Source organism: Microtus oregoni, unplaced genomic scaffold (assembly GCF_018167655.1).
Source record: "Microtus oregoni isolate MIOR12 unplaced genomic scaffold, Mior012 000042F_ref0000377, whole genome shotgun sequence".
Classification (NCBI taxonomy): Eukaryota; Metazoa; Chordata; class Mammalia; order Rodentia; family Cricetidae; genus Microtus; species Microtus oregoni.
This window is the reverse complement of record NW_024543209.1, coordinates 18,340,792-18,361,106: the sequence shown is the minus strand read 5'-3', so window position 1 is coordinate 18,361,106 and position 20,315 is coordinate 18,340,792. Positions and strand designations below refer to the sequence as shown.

The window sequence follows — 20,315 nt, the reverse complement described above, 5'->3', positions numbered from 1 at the left end:
ATGGTTTCAACATCAATTTATCCAATTTAACTTTTACTGATGGATAAACACAGAATCCTAATGTGTCAATAATTTGCATGCCCAACAAAATGATACAGAATGTTATGTTTCAAAATGAAATATCTACTTACCTTTAGTGGCATTAGTCTGAAAACACTTCTGATCTGCAGAACCTTAGATAATCCAATTGAAAATGTGCAACAGAAAATTAGGGAACTGGTAAGTTTTATTCAAGGAAAACATCTAGACTCAAATACTCAAAATACTTAATAAAAATAACTATGTAGCATACAAAATAACCATCAATATTTCACATTCAAAATACATATTATTTTTAGATAATTCCTATTGTAGAAAACAAATGTACAATGATCCTGTGCTTTCCCCAAATTATTATGTATGGTAGATATTTATCTTTTAAATAGATATAGCTATAAATTCCTTCCATTTATCATTTGGAGAACTTAAAGTCTAAGATTAGTATAAAACAATAAATGATTTTGGCTTTTCATTTCATAAAATACAATTTAAAAGCTAGGAATGGCAAAGCACAGTCTTAACTTCAGTATTTAAACGACAAAGGCAGATGGATCTCATTGATTTAGAAATCAACCTGGTTTATATAGTGAGTTTTAGACCAGTCAGAGTTTCGTAGGGAGACCTTGTCTCAATATATATGTGCTTGCTAGTGATTCATTTTACTTTGAAATATTATCAAAATAGAAGCAAATAATAGTATAATTCCATATTTTGCAAGAGTATTTTACTTGAATTAGATTGTCAAAGATGTATAGCTACACATCTGCTAACCTTACCTATTATGTCCCCATAATTGGTACTGTGATTAAGTGCATTCCAGTAAAACAGCTCATAAAAAATTAAAAAAATGAGAAGATGTTACTTTCTTCCTTCTGAAGTTGTTAGAAATTCAGCCCATGATTCTGACAATCTCATTCCAGTAAATGAATACATGTAAGCAATTTTAACTTTAGGAGATTTATCATCCCATTATCTGGACCTCTCTTGCACATTTGAGTTTTGTGTATAAACAACTCTTGTTGCTATGATTAGATGCTGTCAATATTCTTCTTTTCTTCCTGAACTCAATTAATCTTTAATTCCAGCACTCAGGAAGCAGAGGCAGGTGGGTCTCGGTGAGTTGGAGGCCAGCCTGGTCTACAAGAGCTAGTTCAAGGACAAGCTCTAAAGCTACACAGAAACCCTGTCTCAAAAAAAAAAAGAAAGAAAGAAAGAAAGAAAGAAAAAGGAAAAAGAAAGAAAATGCAAAACACCTCTAGACATTTCTCCATGTCTAGAGGTAAAGAAGATTATCTTTTAAGAACCCTCGCTAATCCAAAGATATACGCTGCATTTATTTTTTGAGCAATGATTAGAAAGTGTTTCTTAGTTCTGTCTTTTTCATATTGGATAAGCAGGAACAAATGTCCATTCACTTAGACTGCACAAAGATGACACCAAAATATAAGATGTCCAAACAAGTGTTGTAAAAGAATACACTACTTGAACTCACTTAGAGGAGGTTAAGAGAAAGATTACTTACAGAAGCATGGCTTGGTGGAAGGCAGCAGCATTCCTGTAAAGTTTCAGCACAGCTTGTCTGCTGTCCCGGGACAGCTGTTTCGCTGATGTCCTACCTCCTATATAGTAGAGCACAGCATCCCTAAGGCCACACACTGCTTGGGTACAAAGGGAAGCAAACTTTGGAATCTAGATGAGGATTCCACCATACTTCCTCTTTACGGATAAGCATCTCATTGCCATGATGACTAAAGCAGTCACTTGAGCATAATTTAGAGAATATGAGGGCCATGTCTAGAGGGTTAGTTAAGCTGCAAAGCACCAGAGCTTTCTTTGTTCCATGAAGTCTAAAGTCAACCTCTAGCTATCAGAAAACAGTGATGCCTAGACCTGCGTTCTCTTCTCCAGTTCCTTATCTATTCCCATCACCTCTTGTAAATGTTCACTGGATCTTAGATGAGAGGACATAGGTTTTTCAGTGTTTTTCTGAACATTAGAACACAGGCCACTGTAAGAGTCACCCATATTGAGAAATTTAACTTTTGAAATTTCAGCCAATGTCTGTGGCTTGTTGTTTGTTCCTCCACACTGGGCATGTAACAAGAGTAATATAAAGTGCGAATGCAGGCGCTTAATGGGTCTGTTAAGTGAGTAACTCACATTAACTTAACAAAATATCAAAGGCTCTCCTGATGGATTCAGAATATCACTGGTCTAGCATTATCCAGGCTACAGAAATAAATACAGATTCTCCTCGTGGGGCTAGTCCTAAATTTAATATAGCATGTTTAGCTGCACTTAAACCAGATGCTGAATAACTATTGATTGAACATATACATCTGGCTTATTTCGTAATTGCCTTCATTTGAACTGATTAAGTCTCTTAGTGACATCTGGAATTATGAAACTCAGGCAACACTACACGATTGTCCAATTGGTCCTGGTAAGATTTCGTCTAATGTGCAAATATAGCAAGGGGCATATCATTACAAACTTCTTAGATTGAATGTGGTGTATATCAAATGCATTGTCAATATTCTCTATTACATTCATGGTCAATTGGGCTTCACTACTGAACAACTAATAAGAAGCTACCAAGTCATTATAATATCTGACTAATGATTCAATGATTGGAGGAAGAGGTACAAATTATGATCTGCTATTGACTGAATAAAAAATATAGTGCTTTGGTCAACATCTAACCAATGAAAACTCCAAATACTTTTGGAGCACTGAGCAACAGTTGTTGGACTTATAAAAAGAGGATAAAAATGATGCACCTTTTTCTATATTGGGTGATATTTGCCCCAAATATCAATCATCACATTTTAGTGAAAGTGTTGTGAATTTTTTTCTGCTGAGGTCATAATGTATACCAGAATTGGAGAGCCTTGTTTACAAATTTGAAATATAAGCTGAATTTATTAGATTATAAAAAAAGAGAGAATACAGGGTAGACATTTTCACTTAGTCTTTGAAACTTTCTGTAGACAATTCTGTCGTTGAAAAGACATAGACTACAGAACAGTCTCAAGGCCATAAGGATCAGAAAGTGTTCTGAAAAGACAGTGGGTGTAGCATGGAAGAAAGGGCTTGTTACCTACTGACTAAGTTGAGCATGTGAATTCTTCTCAAATAACACATTCCTTTACTAATTAAGAAGGACTCGAAATAAAGAAACCAGATGCCTCATTGAGAGTAGCACTATCTTGCAGAGGCCTAAATACAGAAGTGACTCCCAGTCACCATCCACAACTTTTGTACCTGGAGAAAACACTGATATAACCATAGAACTTTTCATTTTTTAGTACCAAATTAGTAAATATCTAAAAAAAAAAACCTTATATACAGTTCACATTTGTTTAGTGTGGTTATGGTGAGCATTAAATGATAATGCCCATTTTTGTGAACATTGTCTGTTCAGTCATGGTACCATCTACTGTCTCACAGATGTAGACAACTGCAACCATCTATAAAATTTGTAAATGTGGAAGACAATAGAGAGAACAGCACCACACATTTTGGGACCATGATACATCCCCAAATACAAGTTGTTGGAGAAATACAATTTGCAGGAATATTTACCTTTTAATCATGTTAAATATCATTGTTGATGCTAAGTCAAGAACCAAAGTGATTATAGCAGAGCAAGATGCTTTTAGACAAGATGAAGTAATTTTACACATACTATGATGGTTAAGGAACTTCTGCACAAATTTCCGAGGCAGTTGCTTACATTCCTATCATCTGAGTCCCTCAGGGGTAGTGATTCATCGAAAATGTAGAAAGCCCCATCACATTCATTGACTGTGTCTCAGACAGGCAATGTGACCAGTCATCTCACCATTCATGCCATGATAAAATGTATCCCTTGATAATCAAGCCTCAGTAAATCTTTGCTCACCAAAGTTTCTTTTGTTGGGTGTTTCATTACAGTAATAAAAATTAATTTATACAGTCCGTTCTCCCTCTCTCTAGCAGGATGTTTTAAGCTCTGCCTAATGCTTGGTTGTGGGTCTCTGCATGTTTCTATCAGCTGTTAGGTGAAGTCTTTCTGATGACAATTGAGCCACTCTCCAATTTATGACTATAGCAGAGTATCATTAGGCATCATTATGTTCACATTTATTTGTCCCCAGTTATGTTTGGTTCTATTCTAGGTCTCTGGGCCATCTAGTCATTGGGTCCTAGCACTGCAGGCAGTGTCAGGGGAGGGCTCACACTCATGGCATGTGTTTGAGGATAGACCAGTCATTGGTTGGCTACTCCCACAATCTCTGAGTCACTTTTCCCTCAACATATCCCATAGACAGGACAGACCGTAGGTCAAAGGTTATATGGCTGGATTGGTAGGGGCCAGAGGTATCAAGGGCATCACAAAAGAATCCACAGAATCAAATAATCACCTCGCAGGAGCTCACAGAGACTGAACTGACAACCAGCATGTCTGCATGAGATGAATCCAGACCTTTGGCATGTATGTGGCAGTTGTGTAGCTTAGTCTTCTGGTAGAACTCATAATTGTGGGAACAGATGTAGTGGCATTTTATTTCTATTTTAACAAACAAAATGTACCTGAGGATCAGAAAAGTAAAACGGTCACACTGGCCAACCTTACAGACCAAGTAGCAGTGACACACGCCTTTAATCCCAGTAGCCACACTAGCTTGTCAATGAAACCAGGAGTTACTGGTGCATGCCTTTAATCCCAGTACTAGAGAGGATTATAAAATGGGGGGAGACAGCTCTCAGTCTCAGTCTCATTCTGCAATTCCTGGAGGCAGGATGGGCATTTTGAACCGAGATAGAGGTAAGAGCCAGTGGCTGATTGTTTTGCTTTTCTAGCCTTCAGGTTAACCCCAATTTTTGTCTTTGAGCATTTATTAATTGTGCATTAAACAAGTGCGGTCTTTGACTCTTTTCCTGGTGTGGGGGCTCTATTCCTCATACTGGGTTGCCTTGCCTAGCTTTAATGCTAAGTAAGGTGCTTAGTCTTATTGCAAATTGATAAGCTCTGTTTTGTTAATGTGTCTAGGAAGCCTGCCCTTTTCTGAATTGAAATAGAGCAGAGGTGGATGGGGGGCTGGAACAGAGGGGAATTAAAGGAGAGGGCTTGGGAGGAAAGGAGGGAGAGGAAACCACAGTGGAGCTGTAAAATAAATAAATAATAGAATTTGTACAAATCTTTTAACCCAGGGGTCATTAGGAGTCATCATCTTGAGAACCACTAACGGATCAGGTGAGAAGCCTTAGTATAGAAAGTTGGCACCGTACTGGTCAAAAGTTAATAGAAGAATGGACACCTTTTCACCTACACACAGGGCATTGTCATAATACCTGCGTGCGACTGGCGTATGATCGGCCACTACTTAAAATCCACAATTTTCTTCTAAAAGGGCCAAGAACCAAAGGATCCTATTTCCAACGAACACAGAAGTTCCACTTTCTTCCATGTCCTTAGGTGATCTCCTACCTGGCATGCACCATGTATCCCAGTAGGTCAATGACCACAAGCTTAATGACTGTCAGCATAAAATGTACATGATATAATATTTTTAGACATAATTACCCATTACCACTTAAGCTAATGCATTTCACTTTAATACTGCTATCTCTATACCTGTTCCCGCTTGCTCCCCATGTCTGATAAATTTTAAGATTGCCATGTTCAATTAGCAATAATATTTTAGAGAACCGTCCTCTACACATTATAGTATTTAAGATACATGTGTCTCTTCCAAATGTCTTTCAAACTTGCACAAGAAATGCTCTTTTGATGCCACAAAACTCCCCAAAAATCTTCTCTCTATTATTCTTTTTTAATTTTTTCTTTATTAACCCTGTCTTAAATACTTTAGCATGTTACAACCTTGATTTATACTCTAGTCACTTATATTCAGCAAGAACAAACTTTTTCTATTGTAATCTTTGAGATCAGTGTCAGGGAATTTGGGCGCTTGAAAAGCAATCATGTTGTCCTTCCATTTACATTTCTGTGTTTCTCTTGTGATAATGAGATTAAAATTTGTCAGTAGGTGATCTGTTGATAATGAAAAGATGGGTGATGACCGACTTACAACTTGTCAATGTTCAGAAAAGAAGAAACTTGCGAGTGTTTGACCTTAAATGAGATATCTTTATTTCATCGGCCTTCCCTTAAGTTTCCAGGATCATCATGGGAGAAGGACCCACCCAGGGGCAGTGAATGACTTCAAAGCAGAAGTATTTTCCAGATCCAGCAAGGTATGCGGAAGCACAGACACTGAGAATGTGGAAAAATCTACAAGAATTCAAGCCATGGAAAATCCTAGCAAGGAGATAGAGAGATAGGAAGTAGGCACCAAGTCCAACTCTTTGCTGAGGAACTATTGGTACCTAATTGCTACCAGAAGAGAGAAGGTCAGATGGGTTCAATAGTGTGACACCTAGTATATCAACCACACACTAGGACAGGCCCCATGCCTGTGTGGTCAGTTAACAAAAACTAGACTCGATGAGTTGATGGGACAGAGGGGATAAACAAAGAGAGAGAAAGAGAGGGAGAGAAAGAGAAAGATTCCTTTTGATGCACACAGCAATGACTTAACTTGCTTCTAACATCTTTTAAATTTTTAGCACCTGAGTATAGTACCAAAGCCTGGATATCAAGGCTTTAAACATGAGCTTTGAGTTATCCTGTATCATAAGGAATCACAAACTCTTTGAAAGTTGAATGAAGTCAGAAAGGTATCTAGTTCAAACTCACTGAAAATAAAAGTGACTTATAATGCATCATTGGTGAGCAGCAGGAACTCTTTTCCTGTGGCACAGCATATACTACATTTGACTCTAATATGCATGATTTACCTAAGCTGGAACAGTTTTAGCGATTTTTGGTGCAAAGTGAATGACATACACACAAATTAAGTTCAGGTAAAACTGATCAGAAAATTACCTTCCTCCTCTCTCCTAGTTTCCAATCATGATTACATTCATGGAGTCTCTTCATCCTTTTTATCTACTCAGTATCTTCCTCAATACAGCCGCAGCCTGCTGATGCCTCTATGGCTCCTATGTCCTTTGATTCACCCCTCATTGACAAGCCTTTGCTAAATTTCTATTAGTGTCAGCCTCGTATTTCAGCTGGTTTTCAGACATCTTAGTTTTTCATTTTCTGCTACCTACACATTCTTGTAACTCTTCACCAGATAAACATTTGTGTTTTCGAGTTCTAGGAGTGTTGCTTTCTTACAGTAAAATATGTTGCCTGTAGGTTGAGCTCAAACTCAAAATTGATACGCCGTCCATTGTAACGCAAAGCACATTATCAACCTGTAGTAGCACCTGTAGATGAAACAATATCTTTTTAAAAATAAAGATTAGTTGCTTACTAATGACATATAATAATAAGACTCAGTTTTCTCACTGGAAATGAAGGTATGTTATAGAATGAGAGTGGATGACTTGTTTGCCCATTGTGATGAACCACTACCCTATAACACCTTCAGAACTTCACCTCACACCAACACATTCCTGAAACTTGGGCAATACTTTGGTTTCACTTGCTATTTTCTGATTGATTTTGTAGCTTTTTTTTTTAGCAGTATTCTTTACCTTGCACAATAATTTAAATGTTTATATATCCCCCACAAGTTTAGTTAAACTACTGACAGAAAGGTAGTTTTTCATATTTTGTTGATTATTTCATCTTCATACACTGAGGCTCCCACATACAAGCTTTAGTATTTAATATACTCCAGATGAAGGCTTGAGTCACTTAACCCCCAGGGGGACAGCTGAAGACAACCGCAGGTTTTTTTTTTTAATTTTTTATTTAAAACAATCTCTTTATATTACATACTAATCCCAGTTCCCCTTCTCTGTTCTGCTCCCTGTATCTTTCCTCTCCATCCACTCCTCAGAGAAGGTTAGGCCTCCCATGGGGAGTCAACAAAATCAATCACAAGAAATAATAAAGGCTGCAAAGCAAAAAGGCCAACCAAAATATAATGAAAGATATTTTACCTTTTCTTTTGGTATATGCTTTGGATATTTAATTTCTCATTTTATCAGATCAAACACTTTCTAGCACCGCTTTGTTTCTGTTTTAATACCTCTGCTGGTAACCCTTGTCATCTTAAATGGAAATCCATAGATTGTACACTAACCCTCCTGAAAGCAAGAATGGCTGCTATCTTTTTCTGAAATATATTTTCTAGCTACTCTTTGTATAATTAGGTTTGACAAAAATAGTAATAGTGAATCTTATCTAAAAGTTTAGATTTTAGTTACATGCCAACACACCAGAGTATAAAATTCAATCTTGTTATGAACTTACATAACAATGTGAAATTCATGTCTTATAAAATTGTGTGAACTCAAAAAGTGAGATGGGTTGAGAGTTTAGTTCGGATAATGACTTTCTACACAATAGGAATTATCCTAGACAGAGGCACAGGAAAGTTTCAAGTAACAGCACCCATGACTATAATGAAAGCCATTTGTTTGGCTGAACAATTGAATAAAAGCAGCAGGAACTTTTATTGTGTAGAACAAATTTTTCATAAATTCTGACCTGGAGAGTGGCCTCACTTTGTTTTTCTTTAAGGCCAAGGAATCAAGTAGATTCTGAAACTTTACTTCTAAAGCTAATGGAAACTTTCAGGAAAACAAGAGAGAAGACAAAAAGCATGAGAAAAAAAGAGAAAATAATATTTGTTAGGAGGGTCTAAAGTGCAAGATATGTTGAACTTCTTGTGAGTTCAAGTTTGTAACAGTATGTTGTTCTTCATAATGTGTTTTTTACATATTTTCTGTTTTGGTTTTTTTCCTTTATTTGCTTTCTGCCCCACTGCCCAATTTTCTTCTGTCCATTGAAGTCTTTGTCTTTTTATCTCTATCAAGATGCTGACTGAGCAGTATTTAATTGTGTATATATACACTTGTAAATCCCTGGCACTTGTTGGAAATACAACATGGCAATATACTTTACAGAGATGTGACAATCAGGTGAGGCTGTACCCTTGGTTGCTTAAAGGTAGCTGACAATATGAACTCTTAGTTTCTTACTTTTGTATTGAGGTCATACTTGTGTTGACAGGATTTTAGGATATGTCTGGGTGAGTTACTTTTAGGATAGTCTTCCTAGATAAATTTAATCCTGAACTTTAAGAGGGGATGACATCTCATTTCCAGAAACCTCTGTGATTTTCTTATATTTTCTATATGAACAGAAAAAGAAGAAAATTGTCAGGACCCCCAAAAGGGGTCAGCGGTGACTGTATGTTGTTGCCACCCATTGCTGATGGGATTCTAATGTGTGGGATTCCTGTTTCTGTTGGTTAAAAAGCATACTCTGAGCCACTTTTCTTCAGTAGCATGCATTCATGATAAGAAGACCTACGGGAGTCTCACAGTAAAGCTCTGGAGTGGATTAAAAATCTAGTTTTGTAATCTCTCTGAGTAGTATGCCATTCACTAGATATCTGGAGAAAACACTATTATGTTCCATGAGAGAAGGGGAAAAAGACCTTGTCAGATTCCAATCCTGGGACTGGGTTATATCAAATTGATTTGTTGACCAAGAAGTTCCATGTGAACACCCAGACAAGTCAGATGGCTGCCAAGACTATAGGTTGCTCACCACAAGCAAACAGCAAGGCCACATTGCAGAAAACAATACCTACACAACTCATTGGACATGTAAAAGTTGAGCTGTTATTTACTGAGAACCTTTGCCCCTATGTTTTAGTAGCTTTGGTACAGGCAGGTACTCTGAATGCCAGCAAATGAGAAACAGAAACTCCAAGCTGGTCAAAAACCCCATGATCCATAATGGTGCCCTGCCTGAAGGCTATGCTGCAGCAATATTGGCACAAATCTTGTGGGAGTCATCATAGTGGTTTGACTGAAGACTCACTCCACAAGATGGAATCTGACATTACTTAGGGGATCAAGAACTTGAGACTTAGTGATCTAGAGAAAGACCAATACAAATGTTCTAAAAAGAGAAACCGAGCCAATCCAACCAACCAAACAAGCAAAAAGCAAAAAAATATCCTAGCAATCTATACTCATAGACCAGGGCTCTGCTTCCTCCTTCGGCAGATGAGAAAAAAATACCTATGGCCAGACATTGAGCAAAGAATGAGACTTTTAAACACTTAGCAATAAATGGATGTCTCCATAAAAATCCTTTCCTTCAGGTCTCAGGGAGCCTGTGGAAGAGGAAGCAGACAAATCATAAGAGCCAGAGGGCACAGAGGACACCAAGAAAACAAGGTCCTATAAATGGACATGACCATAGCACACATGAACCCTCAGAGACTGAAGCAGCATGCATGAGACCCAAGGCTTCCATTGGTCTGTACTAGGTCCTTTGTGTGTGTGTGTGTGTGTGTGTGTGTGTGTGTGTGTGTGTGTGTGTATGTTGCCTTAGAGTTAGGGTGTTTATTCAGTTCTAGAGTGTGAAAATACATAGGCCTCTGTTTTGTATGACCTCCGCTAGGTTCATTTCCTGCTGTTTGCTTCATCCAATATGATGAAAGCTTTTGCTTGTGTGTTTGTTTTGTTTTATGTCATTATATTAAGTAGATTATATTAATCATCCTCCCTTAGTAGTTTGTTTGTTTTTTAATTTTCTTTTCACATAAGATATAGAAAGGGTCTGGATCCAGATGGGAAGGGAGGTGGGAAGAAACTGGGAGTGGGGAAGGAGCAGTGAGGAATATAAGGAAGCGAATAATATGTGATCAGGGTATATCATTTGAGGAAAAAGTTCTATTTTCATTAGCAGGAAAACATTTTTAAAAAGTCCTTGTCAGTGGTCTGTCTGATTTGACCACACAAGTTGAAAATGAGTGAACTTCCCCTTTCCTACTTCTTTACCTCATCCAGACAAAGGCAAAGGAACAGTCAGAGAGAAGTAGGAAGTCTACAACTTTTGTAGAAATGGATGATCTCAACTTTCCCCTTTGTGTGACTTGATCCACAGGAGAATGGGAGCAGTATATCAACTAATTTGAACAATAAAATTGAAACTACACTAAATGAGATTCCAGAGACACAAAGGGAAGATGATAGGTGAAATATATCTAAGATGTTGCTAAGCAGGCAAAATTCAGTGAAACATGTTTGAAAACGGTAGGATGAGGAAATGGCCATTCCATACTTGGACTGTAGCCACTTAAATTCAAAACGTCCTTAGCACTTAGTCGTAGTGAAGCTTTGTGGTAATTTTGTTTTCAGGCATTTTCCTATTAAAGTTAGTTTAGAGGCGTATTTCTGATTCTGTAATAGAATGAATGTACTTTTAATTATGATCTCATTCATTGATCCCAATAACTCCACACTAACTTAGTGTGGTTCTAAACTAAGCTTTGTATTTTTCCCTTTGCCAGTTGAAGACATTGGGTTTGGATAGGGAGATCTCATTGCTATTGATAAATTGATTACTAAATGAATAAAAGATAGCACCAATTTTTTTCTATGCTGTGACATATCTTGTGCCTTTTATTAATAGACCCACTACACTTAAGCATACATTCAAAGGGCATAAAATTAAAAGAAGCTTCATAAAGGTGGACCACGTGTAGGAAAGAAGCAGATATCACCATCCACATGCACACATTTCAGGAGATGGACATAATATTCAACTACTTGTAGGTCAAGCTGCAGGCAGAGCGAAAACATATAAAGAGCGAAAAATTGAGTTTCTTCATCAGTTATCTGCAAAGCTCTCACATCTAACCAGACTGGGGAGGCTTCATTTTCTTGGATTGCAGGATTCACCTATTGACCAGAAAGGACAGTTACTTATTATCATGATTTGTGTCCATTTGACCTTTCCCCTTCTAAAGGCTGAATCATACGTAAGCAAATACTATAAATGTGAAATTTCAGTTACAGGCATGCATTTCCATGTTTCTATTTTTTAAATAATAGGGCACTATAAGTTATTTTATCATCTAGATGCAAGACTTATATACATGTTTTTGTTTAAAGTTAAATTTAAAGTTAATTGTAAAAAGTCAGATGGAACATCAGGACTCTGGTGGTTGATCATAAACTCTGTTCAAAGGACAACGGAAGAACTGTGATAGTTCTTTCACTTAAAAAGCATTTTGGCCAGTGTTGATTATGTTAAGAATATCTAATGCGGTACTTGAGGGTATTCCTATCAGCCCAGGACTTGCTGTATTTTTGTCTACCTTGTAATGAAGAAGCTGAAAACAAGGTTAGATGCCTAACTTTGTTCTTGCAGGGTTAAATGTTTCAAAGTTTATCACTCACTACAGATATCACATTATCCATAAAACAGAAAATCAGAGGACAAGAAGATTACTCACCTTAGGTACTATCTTCATGATATGTTCTAGAAAAATTTTGTGTTGGTCCTCAATGGCTTCTGCCATTGATAGGATAACATCAGGGACTCCTGGCATAGCATTGAGTTGTTTCACTAGATATTTCAGAGGATCTTTCCAGTCACGAAGGATAAGTAGTGTCGTATTCAAAATGTCTTCAGACTATGTAACAGTAATTGAACAATGATTAAGATAAGTGAAATATAGGACTAGTTACACATGACTGTTAATTAGGAAGCAGGCACTAACTCATCATCTGCTATTCTTATGTATAAGTGTGATTTTCTTGAGAGGAAAATGATGTAGCAATGTAAAAGTCAAAATATTCACCTGTAGTTTAAAAAAATGAAACCGCTTATATAAATAATAGTTTCTATAAACTATATCATTTAACATGTTCTGTTTCTTTCTGAAATTCTACCATCTGCCTTCCCGATAAGGCATTATATATTTGATTGTTTTATTCATCCATGAGACAGACCCTCACCCAAGGCTTTCTTGAACTGAGGAGGTGCTCACTGGACTAGAATCAGGAAGACAGATATTAACAGTTTCAACAGCAAATCATTTAAATCATATTCATGACATCAGTTAGAGAGGATGTTTGCAAAATACTCATTATGAACTTCAGGATATTAATAGAAAGGTACCTTGTAGACAATCGGTCATTAATAAATATGGTTCTTCGGTCTACAACACTCCCTCCCCTTGTCTCTAACAAGTATACTGAAGAATAATGGAGCTCCTTGCATGCATAGACAGTTCAATTTTAACGCTTCAGTATATGTTAGGATTGTATTTGAACTATGTTAAAGTCTTTTAACTATATAGTGATAAGGAGAGTGAAGAGCAGAACAGTGTTCAATGCACACTGGCAGAAATGTGGGAAGAATATGAAAGGAAAAAGCAGGGGAAATGTTAAGGCAGTGCAGGTAGCTGGGAGAGGGTGAATAAGAGAGAGGATTTGAATTTGATAAAGTTCAAAATTCTATTATGAGTGGGCTGGCAGATGATACAAGTTCCACAAAACATTTCAAAGCATCCATTTCCTTATCCAAGCTGCAATTTGGGAGGATTAATTGAAGCAATGTCAATAAACTACTTTGTGACATTTCTACAATAGAGTAAATCTTCAGAAGCATCATGTCTCCACTTACCCTCCTTTTACTTTACTAATTATAAGTGATGCTTAAGTTAATAATCTGGAGGGTAAGTTATGGTCATGGGTAGAAAAGGAGAGTCATAACAAAACATAATCAGAACTGTTAGCCTTCTCATCATAACTGAGGAAATGATTTTCTGTTGGGGAGCAGTAGACAGGATTTATAAGATTCCCTTGTCCAGGTACTTTTGGTTAAGACACAGAAGAAATTATAAAGTCAAGGAGTTTGGCATTCAAATATAAGAAGCAAATGTAGAACCAGGATATTTACGATAGAAGAATTAGCTTGGTGGTCAATAATGACAGGCATATCAATGTGGAGACATTATTAATTTATAATAAAGACTATTGGCTTTGCATATCTTAACCATATACACGAATGTGTTTTTAAAAAAAATAGGTGCTCACTTTTGTTCAAAGTTTCTTACAGAATAATAAGTCAATTCCAAGTGGCAACACCCTGACATTCGATAAAGGAGCTAAAAGTATACAATGGAAAAAAGAGAGCATCTTCAACAAATGGTGCTGGCAAAACTGGATGTCAATCTGTAGAAGAATGAAAATAGATCCATATATATCACCATGCACAAAACTCAAATCCAAATGGATTAAAGACCTCAATATCAGTCCGAACACACTGAACCTGATAGAAGAGAAAGTGGGAAGTACTCTACAGCACATGGGCACAGGAGACCACTTCCTATGTATAACCCCAGCAGCACAGACACTAAGGGCGTCATTGAATAAATGGGACTTCCTGAGGCTGAGAAGCTTCTGTAAAGCAAAGGACACTGTCACTAAGACAAAAAGACAACCCACTGACTGGGAGAAGATCTTCACCAACCCTGCAACTGACAAAGGTTTGATCTCCAAAATATATAAAGAACTCAAGAAACTAGACCGTAAAAGGCTAATCAACCCAATTATAAAATGGGGCACTGAGCTGAACAGAGAATTCTCAACAGAAGAACTTCAAATGGCCAAAAGACACTTAAGGTCATGCTCAACTTCCTTAGCGATCAGGGAAATGCAAATCAACACATTATTAAAATAAGATCTTTTTTTGTTTGTTTGTTTTGGGTGACCCCAGCTAAGACTCTAAACAATAGAAGAGAGGGTGTCTGAACTGGTCTTATCCTGTACTCAGACTGATGACTATCTTAAATATCACCATAGAACTTTTGTTCAACAATTGATGGAAACACAGGCAAAGGCCTGAATCAGAGCACTGGACTGAGCTCCCAAAGCCCAGTTGAAGAGTGGGAGGAGTGAGAATATGAACAAAGAGGTCAAGACCATAATGGGTACACCTACTGAAACAGTTTACCTGAGCTAATAGGAGCTCACAAACTCTAGTTGGACAGGGGAGGGAACAGCATAGGTCCAAACTAGTCCCTCTGAACGTAGGTGACAGTTGTATGGCTGGGGCAGACTGTAGGGCCAATGGCAGTGGCACCAAGATTTATCCCTACTGCCTATACTAGCATTTTGGAACTTATTCTCTTTGGACAGATACCTTGCTCAGTCTAGATGTAGTAGGGAAGGCCTTGGACCTTCCCCAAAGCAATGTGCCTTACCCTCTCTGAGGAGCAGATGGGAGTAAGGTGGGGAGTTAGGATTGAGGAAAGGGTAGGAGGGGAGGGAGTGGAAACTGGGATTGGTATGTAAAATGAAAATATTATTTTCTTTTTAAAAAAATAATTAATTGATTAAAATTAAGATCTTTTAAATGGTTGGTATATAACGATCTACTACACTATTATGTAATATCTGATTTCCTTTGTAATTTATCAAGTATATACTGTGGTTTTTATTTCACGTGGCATTCCTGCCCTTCAGATTACCACACCCCTGGCAGTGCTCATAAGAAGGTACACCATGGCAAAGTCAGGGCAGCAATTTAGCTGTTTAGATGAAATGATGAGAACGCACCAGTTTCTTCCTGAGTTCCTCTACTGTGCTTGGAGATTCGATGGGAAGAATGTGGCAGTGTTTTAAGACTTTACCCATTTTCACGTCCCATTGCAAGCTTAACATCTGAAAATGTTCAAGAGGAAATTTGAGTTAACAAATATTTAAAAATTGAAAAAAATGAACTAGCAACCAAAATAGTAATACATTTAATAGATGTATAATTTTTACAAATTAATATTGCATGCAGTCTACAATTAGGAGAATAACTCTTTACTTAATATTCCATTTAAGTCAGTAACTTCATTTGACTTTTCATCTAAGTTTCTAATATCCCATCCTTCTTCCTATTTAGCATTTTATTGTTCTGTCACTAATCCTAAAATTTACTATATAATGCAAAGATAACCCCTAAATATGGTAAAGGTAAAAATGTGGAACATTTAAACAGCATTTTTCAGTGTGCTTTGAGCATGTCATGGTAAAAATTTATCATTATTAATTAATTTCTTGTTTGGTATTAGTTCAAATTCATTTTTAAAACTAGGCATTAAATAAATTACCCATTTTCTTCCTGTTTCCAGTGAATATATACACCTATACCATTAAAAGTCTATCATAAATCATGAATGAAATTGTTTCAATTGTAACAAAATTAAACATAAAAGTTAACCATTTTAGGAAATACTAAGCAACGATGAAGTTCAAAATAAGATACTAATTAAGGTTACAGATTACTGAATACATAACCAAAATTATTTTCTTTCTAAAATCTTTACAATTTTCTCATGAATATAAACATTAAAAAATAAAACATAAATTTGAGAATAACTTAAACAATCATTTTATCCGTGGCAAAACATGTTCCCAGAAGCCGTTTCGTTTTCATCCTTCTTACAGTGGCTGAAGTTTCCTTCACCCTTCACCTGTGCAGGGGTTTTATTTGAATTGGTTCTTGCTGCTTTCTTATGAAAGCTACAGTGCAATCATTAGCATGGATGCTTTGTGGAGAAGAGAGAAGTCAATAAAGACACTTACAATTTGATTGAATATTCTTGACGAGTACTTGTTGAAGAACTAAAACAGAATGGAGCAATGAACGAAAATGAGTGAGTAAACATCACGAATACATTTGACGCATGTTCTGGGTACCTCTCTTATTGAAGCCTTCCCAATTGTCTCCTTCTTGATTGACATTTACACAGATAATATTCAAGCCCTTTTCACCTCTAACTCAGTCTTCCCTTAAATAAACTCATGCACTGGAAACCTTTAAAAAAAAAAAAGGTTTCTAGATGGAGGCGTTTCTGTGAACAGAATATATCTATTTCCTTTCTTGACATCTGAGTTTAGATTAGTTCTAGTCATTCTATTCAACCCCCAGTAATACACTTTTTCCTCTATAACGTTTAATGTGTGATAACTTAAGATGCCTTGGAGACTGGCCTGCTGCAAATAATGTAAGGAAGTCCAAGTTCTTCAGCAGTTACATCTTCTAGGTTTTTAGGTCATGACTGCAAATTGAAGAAAAGTTATTTTTATGTGTGTTTTTAGAGAAGTTACATAGATGCAAATAATCTTTCCTTCCTTCTTTCCTTCCTTCCTTCCTTCTTTCCTTCCTTCCTTTCTTCTTTCCTTCCTTTCTTTCTTGCAATGGTGTTCTGTCTGTATCTATCAGTGTGAGAGTGTCTCAGACCTACTGGACTTACAGAGAGTTGTGAGCCTCCATGTGAATGTTAGGAATTAAACCTGGGTCTTCTGGAAGAGCTGCCATTGTTTTTAATCCCTGAGCTACAACTCCAGTTTTAAATAAAACTATTTATTTTAATTAAAACTGTTGAAAGTTTTTTTTTATTTTATTAACATTTATTGGAGTTTCATTTTTCTCTTTCTTGGTGTCTATATCTTTTGTTTTAATTGAAAAAAAATTCCGCCTCCTCCCAGCCTCCCATTTCCCTCTTCCTCCTCCCACTCCTCTCTCCTCCTCCTACTCCTCTCTCCCTCCCTCTCCAGTCCGAAGAGCAGTCAGAGTTCCCTGCCCTGTGGAAAGTCCAAGATCCTCCCCCCTCCATCCAGGTCTAGGAAGTTGAGCATCCAAACTGGCTAGGCTCCCACAAAGCCAGAACATGAAGTGGATCAAAACCCAGTGCCATTGTCCTATTGAAAGTTTTTCCAAGTCTTTGAGATTTCATAGAACTGCAACATTGTCCTTGTTGCACTTTAAGTACCATAGACTTTCTTGTAAATTTGAAAGGCATAATAGGAACAGGTTGCATTGTGTTTCCTATTAAACTATAGTGCAAGGAACTCATCATCTGGGAAGTTCCTTTAGGGAAAAAGTTGGGCTTAGTGAGGTACTTACAAATTCTCGGCGCATGTCTGTAGCAAGGTCACTGATGTTCTCAGCCAGTATAAGGGCATTTTTCAGCAAATCTTTGAGGGACACTTCACTAAGGCCAGCGTCACTGATATTCATGGGCGCAGATGCCACCCCCTCCCACAGGAGGAGGTTTGACAGAAACAGCATCAGGAAAGTCCCTGCTATGCAGAAACAAAGCTCCACTGAGAACTCTTCATATGCGGTTATCAACAGTGACAATATCTCTGCCTGATGTCCTCCCTTGTATGATCTGGCACTGTAAAACTGTGCTAGGGAATAAACTTCTTCCATTGTAAAAACGTAACTGAATAACTAATAATAATTAACACATACAGTTTGAGAGTTTGATGACTTCTCACCATTTTGGATCTCTATCAAATATGATTCCGAAATTTCCAAACATTTGGAGTTTATGTTAATTGTGAGTGAGTGGAAGCCATTCTCTTTAGGAAGCTGACATCTTGAACACTTAGGTTGATTTTCAGCTGTCCCTCTCTGAAAGACCTTGTCCTGCACTCCTTAGAAACCTCCAAATTTCTACGAGGACAGCACCTTCTACTGTGTCTTACTGCTTCATAGGGATAAACACATGCCTGCCTGTTGCCCAATCCTGAGGAAAAAGAGAACCCCGTCATAAAAAGGATTTTGTATGCTGACTTTCACTCATGCATGGTAATAATCTCATTCAACATTTCCCCAAAGCTTGCACTTGGTTTCTCTGTGAACGTACTGTTTACAGCAATCCTATGAATGGGAAACCCTGTGTAATATCATCAAATTATCTTGAAAAAGGGAAGCCTTATAAGTATAATTGGAGAAGGTTCAATGCCAACACCATGGAAATCCTGTCATATGTGTATATTTCTTATGTTCATATCTTATGTTCTTTGAGATCTCATGTGGAAGCAAGTCTTAGTGCCAAGTATCAGCAGAAGCTATTATTTGTAAATAACAAGTTTTGCCTTTGAGCACATGGACCAGGAAGCCCCACTAATCTTCATTTATTTACTTTCCTTACCTATAAAACAGCCACCTTTCAATTTTGAGGTTTTAACTATGACAAGTATTGAGTCCATATTTTTATTTTCAAAGATAAACAGAAACAATTCTATATAGATAATTCTTATTAAATACAAAAAAACTCATGCTGCTTCCCCCAATTAATTTTATGCACCTCATATATTTATGTTTAGAATAGGTGCATATACTGCTTTTCAATTTATCATCTGCAGAATTTTAGCAGTCCAAAAGGAGTGCTAGGATCCAATGACTTTAGGTTTTATTTCATATAATCCAATTTATGCTATTCCAAATGTTTTACTTAAAAATAGTAAGAAAAAGTCCAAATGTTAGCAAATTTTTCATTTTTAAAATGATATTTTACTTGAACTAAATTTTCAAAACTTTATAGATTCATCTCCTAAACTTGTATACACTGTTCTCAAATAGAAAATATTATTTAGTTCATTCTATTCAAGCCAGAACATGATACTTTCTTCATTCTACATGTCCCATATACTGAACCCATGGACTCATGTGGTCCCATCAAATGTCTCAATATCTGAATTTTCGATTTTTTGAGATAAATCATTCCCTTCTGTAGGTCTCTCCTGACGATTAAAGGTTGTTTAGACACATCATGATTTCTACTACAAAGTGTTAGTAATATTCATATTCTTTACTTCAGTCACCTAAAACAATGCAAAATGTTTCTAGATGCTGCTACATGACTCCAGGCTACATTATTCCTCTTTGGGAAATATAGATCCATAAATGCACTTTGCATTTGCTTTTAAAATAATGATTAGAAAATATTTCTCAGATTCACTGGATTTTACTTTTCTTGTTTAAATATTAATGTCCTTCATTCCTGGTAAGAAAAGTAACAACACGGGAGAAGTAAACTCTCCCAACAAGCTTTGCTTAAGTTCATTGCTTAAGTTCATTGGAAGGAGGAGAGTAAACAGTTACTTACAGGAGCATGGTTGAGTCAAAGTCAGTGGCATCACTGCTAAGTCCCACCACGGCTTAGCTGTTGACTCGGGGAAGACACTTCACTGGAGTCCTGCCTCCGACTAACTCTCCACCTCTTTTTATAGTCTATCACAGGATTCCGAAGGCTGCACACAGGTAGCAGGAGAAGGAAGCATTTATCATTATTTGTTTCCCTCAGGGGTATAAATAGTTTCGTTACCATGAGCCTGGCTTCTAGTTCTACGTGCACTGCTTATCTTAGTTTTAGGTTTGGAGGAGAACACAAATTATGTTAGGCGTAACCACAGCTATTTCTTCCTTATAAAGACTGATAGCAGTTTCAGATACTAGGTAAATAGCTATATCATAGACCTTTTCATAAATTTCCTTCAGATTCTTAAATATTTTGATGAATTCTTGGGAAAAGTTCAATGAAACTTGGATGGAGGTCATAAATAATTCACTAATTTTGTAAAATTTGAACACATGGCCACAGTATACTGAG

The 20,315-nt window shown here is 36.9% G+C and overlaps 1 protein-coding gene across 1 annotated transcript; it reads right to left on the bottom strand.

Moving 5' to 3' along the window:
* Nucleotides 1–11,589: 11,589 nt before the first annotated feature.
* On the bottom strand, nt 11,590–19,842 carry LOC121433961 (prolactin-7D1-like). Its single transcript, XM_041632640.1, has 5 exons — nt 19,812–19,842; nt 17,819–17,994; nt 15,478–15,582; nt 12,366–12,545; nt 11,590–11,808 (listed from the first exon to the last, which is right to left on the bottom strand). Exons 1-5 carry the CDS (start codon nt 19,840–19,842, stop codon nt 11,590–11,592), a joined length of 711 nt encoding a protein of 236 aa, XP_041488574.1.
* Nucleotides 19,843–20,315: the final 473 nt, after the last annotated feature.